The sequence below is a fragment of the Nothobranchius furzeri genome, chromosome 8 (genome assembly GCF_043380555.1).
Source record: "Nothobranchius furzeri strain GRZ-AD chromosome 8, NfurGRZ-RIMD1, whole genome shotgun sequence".
Lineage (NCBI taxonomy): Eukaryota > Metazoa > Chordata > Actinopteri > Cyprinodontiformes > Nothobranchiidae > Nothobranchius > Nothobranchius furzeri.
Window position 1 is genome coordinate 64,251,353 of NC_091748.1, and position 9,807 is coordinate 64,261,159.

Here is a 9,807-nt window from a genome sequence, read left to right on the forward strand (position 1 = left end):
ACCTCAGAACCGAGACTAAATTCTCGGACACCTTTCGTCTCAGTGTGTTGACACTGTGGGCGAGCTATTGTGGAAAATATCTCCATTGCATGAGCGACTTATAGAAGCCGAATCTAAACGGAATGCCCGTAGGCACCTACTGTTGCTTGATTGCACGGTAAACGTCGTAAGCCGGGTTATGGCCGTCACGCGTTACTGCATTCAGATTGCGTGCGTTTTTTAAACGGAATGCTCGGTGACACCTGCCGGAGCTTGACTGCTCGGTAAACGTCGTAAAGCGAGGCACAGCCGTTACGCGTTACTGCATTCAGATTGCGTACGTTTTTTTAAAAGTCTGTATTAAAAGTGGAGCGAGATGCCTACTTGTTAATCGGGGAAATTTCAGTCTGGCCGCTACAGACAAAGAACGCTAGGCCTGGCCGGGGAGCTAAGCTAGCGCCACAGTTAGACAGTTAGGGCACGCGTCCCGTTAAATTGTCATCATTTCTGGCACAGTCAGTCTGTGTCCTCACAAAACCCGCATTGGCGGTGATTCTTGTAAATCGCTACGGTGTGTAGAATCTACATTTTGCTACGTTTGTCCGTCTGATACCAACACGGCAGCGTAGGGTTTGTTATTTTTTTTATTATTTTTATTTTGGACCGGTGAACGGGTCGGCTTTCACAGCCTCCGTTGCTCGGTTCCATGCCTTTTTCTTCCATCTTGTGAAGGTGTGTGTATTCATTTCTCTCTCAACAATTCCTTATTTTACCCTGTGTCATTAAGTTAAGTAGGCTACGGTCAGTGAGACATATTAAGGAATCTGCCCGGAGTTTTACGTCGGCTCAGAAGGTAAAAACGCGAGTTGCTCTGAACTTAATGGGAGATGGACGAGACACGACAAAATCTTTCTTGCACTGTTACACCTGATGTAAGGTTCTCTGACGTTCTGCTTCCAGAACATGCCAAGACGCAGGACATTCACCGGCCGAGCATCGCTGGTCCCTCCGCCCGCCCGAACGGGCCCGTTTTAGCCGGGTGCCGCCGGTCGGGAACAGTGGGGACTAGTGGCTGCGGTTCGGTGCCAGCTGCACTGGGTCGGAGGTGGTTCTGGTCTGCACTTCATGTCGTGAATTCGAGCAGCATGCTGTTTACAGTCATAACGCTTTTTCTTTACCTTTGTTTCTTCCAGGGGGTCAAAAACCCACCATCAACATCAAGGTTTGAAATAAACAACACTTTCTCTGCTGCTTTTAAGCTGAATAAATCTCTTGAGCCTATGGTTAACCTCTCTGACAAACAGGTTGTGCTTAACCCTTTGGTTCCTAATGCTTCTCCTCTGTCATCCATGTTAAAGGCTGAACATCTCTCCAGCATGGGTGTGCAATCTTCAGGCTGTGATCCACCGCTTCAGTCAGAGGTCCGTTTTACTCGTCAGTCCGCCTCATGCACAAACCAGCTTCTTTATCGGGGCGTGATGGAAACGTCAGCCGCCGTGAAACGCTTGTGGTCTCCGGACGGAGCTACCAGGCCATTTGGGGGGTTTGTGCCCGGACATCTTGACCTTTATGTGAATGACCTTGTCACTTTTCAGTTTGTGACCTCTGCTAATACGGTGGCCAATTCTTTTCTCCTTTCACAGGGGTGTGACTTAGTCTCGGGCCTCTGTGCTCTCTTTCCTGTGATTTCTCTTACAGGTGACCACGACGACGCAGAAAACCCTGCGGTTTCCAGCAGTCCTGTGGTCAGTGGCGATATTAAAGGTGGCTCGGTGGTTGCTGCGCACACCTCTCTCACGGGCTCGGGAAGGCAACCCGGCCCGGGAGGTGTAGGTGCATGCAGTGATGCTCTGCTCGGGGCCCCTCCTGACAAAGGGGGGGTGCTGAGTGGCTCTGAGTTTTCCGTTGCGGACTTCAACCGGTTCGGGGGAACGCCTCCTCCGAGCGGGCGGGTCATTGCAGAAATCGACACTGACCTTCCACCAATTCAGCTGACAACATTGACCTCCGACCCGGAGTTAGGTGCTGCACCTTCTACGGGGCGGAGTTCTAGTCAGTCTGTAAATACTCTGGTTAAACCGGGTTTTTCTGATTCAGTGTGGGAACCTCCATCATTCTTGGGAATAAAGTATTCTTGGTTTCAGTTTTCAGGACAGACCATGTTCCTAAAGCTAGCATCATGTCTGTATCTGATTCTAAACATGGCTAGGTTTGCTTTGACACCCGTGACACAACCATCCTTGGATCACTCCTTTTCGGAACCTCCAAGTCCAACACCTCCAGGTCTTTGGACATCTGAACACCTACTCTTTCAGCACGATTCAGGTGACAATGTGCATCTTCTTGGTATTAGGGCTTTTAGGAGCTTAAGAACTGTTCTTTGTTATGCTTCTCCTGTCTCACAGACACGGCATAAGTTTGAGAAAAAAAAGGGGGGTGGGGAGCCTCCTCCCGCTTTGCGAGCATCATTTTCGCATTTCCAGTTCACTACTATTTCTGATCACAACAAAGTCGCCTCCGTTAAGCTGCAACACAACTTTGAGCGGGTAAAATCAGGTTCTGATCTAACAGCTAAACCATCAGCTTCGCTCCAGTTCCAAACGGAACCCTCAGGTAAATTCAAACAAGTTTCCCTGTGGGTTCGTAACACAAGATACAAACAGTTTGATAACCAAATCGCTTATGAGCCTGCTCCCACTGATACGTCCAAACTCGTGTCTCTGTGGGTCCGCAATACCAGATTCAAAACTCTATTCTGACCGACTCTATTCTGACCGGATTCTTTTCCACTGACTGGTGGACCGTTACAAATTCTCTCGTTGTGGGATGAATTTTTAACAAATGTGATATCCTTTGAGTTTTTTTTTTTCAGGTTACCTGCCTCCAGCCAGGGTCCTGTTACTAACTCACATCTTTAGGGATTACTAACCTACTGATTTACATTTTTAGAACTGATTTACATCTCTATCTTTTTATTAGTGCTTTGTGTAGCATGTTTATATTTGATTACAAATTTAATTTTATTTTGTTGCTATTTCCCTTAAAGGGCCACAAGCCAATTTGCCCTTCATTTTCATGATTATTATTTCTTTTATATACATGCCTTTAATTAGTGCAGCCTGCTGAGTTTCACATATCAGTTAGGGTTTACTTTCTTTTATTTGTGTTTTCACTGCATCACGTTTTTACATGACACGTAGAACAGGGTGCAGTACATTTCTTCTTTAGATAATTCACAAAAGGCACCCACATTTTCCCAGAGGCACCCATAGATAGGTTTTGATTGATTTCTTTGTTTTGCATCAAATGCTATCTGTCGTGTGGGCTGTCTCACTTTGTCTCCTTCTCCGAGCTCGTATGGACTACATCCCATCAGAGGGGCCGTCTTCACCATCCTTCAACTGGTTTTCTGTCGCATGGGGCTTCGGTCGTGGTTCGAGATGGGTCGAGGTCGTCACTGGACTTCGCCTGGACTACGCCTGAGGAATACATCATCTGCCCAGCTCCGTGTGGCACACGAGCTGCTTATCCTTTGCATACCTTTGCATTATTGCTGATGAAATTGACTGCTATTGGCATAGCTCAGCTTTCAAGATTTCCTAAGTGGATTACTTTACAATGATTGCAACAGTTTTGGCCTTAATCATCTGATCAGGATAGACTCCCTTCTACACGAGACCTGTGGAGACGCTTCATCGTTCCTGCCTTCATCTGGGATGTCTACCTTCACGAGTACATCACGTTATTGTGTTTGTAACGGCAGGTGGCCTGTGCTTGACCACCATGTCGTCACAAAAAGGGGGGGTATGTAACGTGAGGAAATATGGGTTTTCTATCACATAGGTGGTGTTGGACTCAGCTGTGTCAAAGCTGGGTCGCTGAGAACTTTCACCCACAGATTAAGACCTGAACGCCAGCGAGTCTGGGAGGAAACCATAACATCAACCACCTGCAGTCTACCAGAAGATGTGTTTACATGAGTTGTACCCAGACCAAGTCAAAACATAAAGTTTAAACTTCTTTTTCTTGATTTTAATGTTAAAATAACCATTATCATTTTGCTCATTATAAATGTGTTTAATCAAATGAATGGTTCTTATGCTTTGGGGTAATTATAATGGATTAATGAATCCACACTTAAGTAGATAATGTTGAATGTTTGGTACTGACCTTCACACTCAAGCACACAAACATTCACACACACCTTCCCACAGTAAAATCCAGACACATTTGATGACGCACATGTTTTTGCTTTGAGAAGAGAAAGGTTTTTGGTAAGTTTTCAGTCTTTTGATTCAGTTCGTGTTGGACAACGAGAGAGAACAGACCTGAAAACCAAAGGGGGGGCAGAGCCTGTTGGCTCGTTCTTCCCCCCTTTCACGCTGTTTCTGCCACGCCAGGCAGAATAGCTGAATCGCAACTTCTAACGCAGACTCATTACCGAGTCTTTTGATTTCTGAGTGAATTAACTTAAGAAAGCGCGTCGACAAAACGCTTTACCATCAAAGTGTACCGAAGACAACTCTGGACCGGGTCGCAGCGCATCTTTGTCTTCTCTGCCAGCCAAGGTGCCCTGGATGAAACATCCTAAGGTGACGCCCCGGATCCGAAAGAGGGTCCAAAAGAATTCGGTGAGACAGAACACGGTGTTTAGCGTTTTGATGCATCTTTTCCAACTAAGAGCCTAAGTTTATTCAAACCATCACTTTTCACTCAGACACCTGGTTCTTCCTGAAACAAAATCAGATGCACTCACGCACCCATCCCAGCTCATATCACTCTCACCATCACAACATTCTCAATCTTCATAAATTCATCAGAAGGTCTATTTGAGCCAGAACAGCATATCAACTGTTAAAGAGATTGTCCCACAAAGTTATCAATGTTGATTGTATTTCCTGTTTGTCAATTTCAAAATCATTAGTTTAATTTGAAGAATTAAAACTTTTAAACGTCAAACTGGTTTCCTCATTGAACTGAAACACAGACACTCAGATATTATCGGCAGTTTATGGATGAAAACAACCTTTGAGTCTTCTGAACAATATAACATTTGGTTATTGATTTATTAAAATTAATATTCCGAATTAATACGTAGCATGGTTTCTCTTCAATAAAAGAGCATAAATCCATAATGCTACACATTTCTTCTTGTTAAATGCTGAAGCTCTACTGCAAATATGATGTCTGGCCATTTTTCAAGCAATCTCAAACTTTTGATCGGGACTGTATATGTGAAACAATATTGCTTCTTTGAAGTTGCTACTTTATAAGAAGGTAAAGAAGGTGTTGATGCAAGACTCAAACCAGTTCTGAACATGTGCTGCAGAAAAAGAGCCATCACCAAGCACCTATGATATCTTAGAGAGCATTTTCCAATGTAGCTTTTGCCCTAACTTATATATAATATATCTTTAGACCTACCTTAAATATACCTTTAGACCTACTTATACAGTATATACAGGTGCTGGCCAGTAAATTAGAATATCATCAAAAGGTTGAAAATATTTCAGTAATTCCATTCAAAACGTGAAACTTGTACATTATATTCATGCAATGCACACAGACCAATGTATTTCCAATGTTCATTACATTTAAATTTGATATTCATAAGTGACAACTAATGAAAACTCCAAATTTGGTATCTCAAAAAATTAGAATATTCTGAAAAGGCTGAATATAGAAGACACCTGCTGCCACTCTAATCAGCTGATTTACTCAAAACACCTGCAAAGGCCTTTAAAAGGACCCTCAGTCTTGTTTTGAAGGCACCACAATCATGGGGAAGACTTCTGACTTAACAGCTGTCCAAAAGACAATCATTGACACCTTGCACAAGGAGGGCAAGACACAAAAGGTGATTGCTAAAGAAGCTGGCTGTTCGCAGAGCTCTGTGTCCAAGCACATTAACAGACAGGCAAAGGGACGGAAAAAATGTGGTAGAAAAAAGTGTACAAGCTCTAGGGATAACCGCACCCTGCAGAGAATTGTGACGACAAACCCATTCAAAAATGTGGGGGAGATCCACAAAGAGTGGACTGCAGCTGGAGTCAGCGCTTCAAGAACCACCACGAGGAGACTCATGAAAGACATGGGATTCAGGTGTCGCATTCCGTGTGTCAAGCCACTCTTGAACATGAAACAGCGCAAGAAGCGTCTCGCCTGGGCCAAGGACAAAAAGGACTGGACTGATGCTGAGTGGTCCAAAGTTATGTTTTCTGATGAAAGCAAGTTCTGCATTTCCTTTGGAAATCAAGGACCCAGAGTCTGGAGGAAGAGCGGAGAAGCACAGAATCCATGTTGCATGAGGTCCAGTGTAAAGTTTCCACCGTCAGTGATGGTGTGGGGTGCCATGTCATCTGCCAGTGTTGGCCCACTCTGTTTCCTGAGGTCCAGGGTCAATGCAGCCGTCTACCAGGAAGTTTTAGAGCACTTCATGCTTCCTGCTGCTGACCAACTTTATGGGGATGCAGACTTCACCTTTCAACAGGACTTGGCACCTGCACACAGTGCCAAAACCACCAGCACCTGGTTCAAGGACCATGGTATCCCTGTCCTTGATTGGCCAGCAAACTCGCCTGACCTTAACCCCATAGAAAATCTATGGGGTATTGTGAAGCGGAGGATGCAATACGCTAGACCCAACAATGCAGAGGAGCTGAAGACGACTATCAGAGCAACCTGGGCTCTCATAACACCTGAGCAGTGCCACAGACTGATCGAGTCCATGCCACGCCGCATTACTGCAGTTATTGAGGCAAAAGGAGCCCCGACTAAGTATTGAGTGCTATACATGCACATTCTTTTCATGTTCATTCTTTTCAGTTGGCCAACATTAGAGAAACAAACATTTTTTCATTGGCCTTTAGAATATTCTAATTTTCTGAGATACCAGATTTGATGTTTTCATTGGTTGTCACCTATAAATATCAAAATTAAACGTAATAAACATCGGAAATACATTGGTCTGTGTGCATTGCATGAATATAATGTACAAGTTTCACGTTTTGAATGGAATTACTGAAATATTTTCAACCTTTTGATGATATTCTAATTTACTGGCCAGCACCTGTAATATACCTTTAGACCTACCTTATGTATAATATATCTTTAGACCTACATATATAATTTACCTTTAGACCTACTTATACATAATATACCTTTAGACCTACCTTGTATATAATATACTTTTAGACCTACATATATAATTTACCTTTAGACCTACCGTGTCTATAATATACCTTTAGACCTACTTATATATAATATATCTTTAAACCTACTTATATAGTATATACCTTTAGACCTACTTGTATATAATATACATTTAGACCTACCTTGTGTATAATATACCTTTAGACCTACCTTGTGTGTAATATACCTTTAGACCTACTTATATATATATATATATATATATATATATATATATATATATATATATATATATATATATATATCTTTAAACCTACTTTTATATACCTTTAGACCTACTTATATATAATATATCTTTAGACCTACCTTATCTATAATATACCTTTAGACCTATTTATATATAATATACCTTTAGAATTACCTTATATACACCCAGCATAGTCCGTTTTAGTTTAGAATGATTCACTGTCTATTTTACAGTTTCCATAAAAGCTTGATGTTTTTTCTAAACTCCAAACTAGTAAAGTTTTTATGGTAATGTAAAAGTTTTTTTCCCCTTTTCAACTCGGTGCCTTCATCAAAACTTTAAGAATTGGAACTAGATTTGAATTTGAAGTTTGGGAGAGTCTCTAACCCAACATTCTGCAGCTTCCAGTGGTCATGCTCAATCATGAGTTCATCATGGTTGGTTGCACAAGATGGCGCCGTCCATGGCCTGCCCTCTGCTCTCCCAATTGTTTTTGCTTTTTATTTTCCTGTGTTGCTCTTTGGTGGATATTAGCTCAAATGTTTGCTATGATCGCCTCACCCTTCTTGAACTTCTGCATAAACTTGGATTTGCCTATCACCGCTGTTCGGATCTAAGACGGTCCTTCGCCCCGCTGTTTACGGCGGTCCCAGCTCTGCTGCTTCGCTCTCCCCGCCCGGCGTGGCTACCAAGGAAACACCGCAGACATAGCAAATGCGGGGGTTCAAAAGTGCGGCTCAGAGCCTTCTCCGGCCATTTGTGCATGGGATGTAAACCTCACCTGTCACCAGAATTGATACATGGAGATAATCGGACCTTCCGCTTTCCATCGCTCTGTCGAAGATTCTCTGGGGAATCCGGTGGCTGGAATGCCTCAACCACCAACCCGTGGATGCAATGGGGCATCAACCAAGCTAACCTTTGCTATCCTACGGTGGCTCAAGCGGCCCAGTCACCCCGGTCAGCTGATTTGGGTCTTCCACCGGTCTTCAGGGTAGCTCTCCTAAACGTCCGGTCAATTGGGAATAAAATCCTCATTTTAAGGGATTATTTTTTCCAGCATGAGGTGACATTATTCTGCATGAACGAGACCTGGGTTCTTCCTGGTGAGTCAGCTGCTCTGTCAGAGCTCTGTTCTTCAGACTGTCAGGTTCTGAACGAGCCCAGGCTCACTGGTCGTGGTGGTGGATTACTAACCATGTTCAGATCCTCTTTCCATCGTAAAAAACTTACTATACCGGTGACTCCAACCAGCTTTGAGTTTATGGCTTTTGAGGTGGACTTTAGTCCTCTGCTGCGGTTTATTCTCTGCTATCGCCCACCTAAGTACAATTCAAACTTTTTATCGGAATTTTCTGATCTTTTAACAGACTTTCTTCCAAAATATGACCGTGGGATTATTCTTGGTGATTTTCATATACATGTTTGCTGCCCTGACTAATAGGTTTTTTCTGTATTTTATGTACCTTCTTGAGAAGAACGTTGCAGGACATGATAGGTATTTGTTTAAATGAAAGGTCATCAATCTTCTTTGATCACATTTTAGAGTGGTGAAGAATGGCCTCTGTGATCACCCAACTTCCTGAGACAAGATGAAGGTCCAACAATATGTGTTGATTAAGGTACCCCGGTCAGCTGATTCTGAAGAATGTTGATGAAGTTACCGGTCAGCTGAAGAATTGTGTGTGTATTTTGACTGTGTGTAATTCCTCTGTAAATGATTCCTCTGTAAGCCTGCTGTGCTGTTATCTCTGGAATATGGTTTCCTAGGAGACGAGTCTGTAACTGAAACTTGAGGAAGCCCGCCCTCCATCCCATTGTTCAATGAAAACCTCTGTTGAGCTGAGAGGGGTGGGGGAGACGATGGAAACAGCTCTGGAGGGAGTTGTGCATTGCCTTCTCTCCGCTGTTTGGTGAGACAGTGTAAAATGAACTCCTCTTTGTATTTGGTGTGTTTATTTCAGGTAAAGGGTTATGGAAAAGACAAATTACCCAACACTGACAAACATCTTGTTGGTGGCTTTTTAGAAATTTTAGATTGTTTTGGTCTCCAGCAACAGGTCCAGTCACCCACCCATTCAGGATCGCACATTTTAGACTTGGTTTTGTAATTTGGGATCTGTATCTCTGATCTGATTGTTGACTCTGCATGTATCTCTGATCATTCTCCTATTATTTTTAATATATGTGGCTTGACACCTCCATCCACTAGGCAACAGCTGCGACTCTATCCACTTCCCAACCTGATTCCACCTGTGTAGGAGTTGAGGAGCTGCTGACCTCTTTCAACTCTACCTGCTCAACTGTTTTAAATGCAGTCGCTCCTCTAAAATCCAGGCATAAAAACTGTGGCAGACCCTTGGCTCAATGAGGAGACTCGTGCCCTAAGACGCCAATGTAGGGTCTGCAAACGCCCGTGGCGGAAGGACAAG

General features: G+C 43.4%; 1 protein-coding gene across 1 annotated transcript; it reads left to right on the plus strand.

Moving 5' to 3' along the window:
• Positions 1–342: 342 nt before the first annotated feature.
• Positions 343–2,410, plus strand: LOC139071457 (uncharacterized). The gene is made up of 2 exons (XM_070553952.1): positions 343–2,304; positions 2,385–2,410. The coding sequence occupies exons 1-2, from the start codon at positions 867–869 to the stop codon at positions 2,393–2,395; spliced, it is 1,449 nt and encodes a 482-aa protein (XP_070410053.1). The 5' UTR covers positions 343–866; the 3' UTR covers positions 2,396–2,410.
• The last annotated feature ends 7,397 nt before the right edge of the window (positions 2,411–9,807 follow it).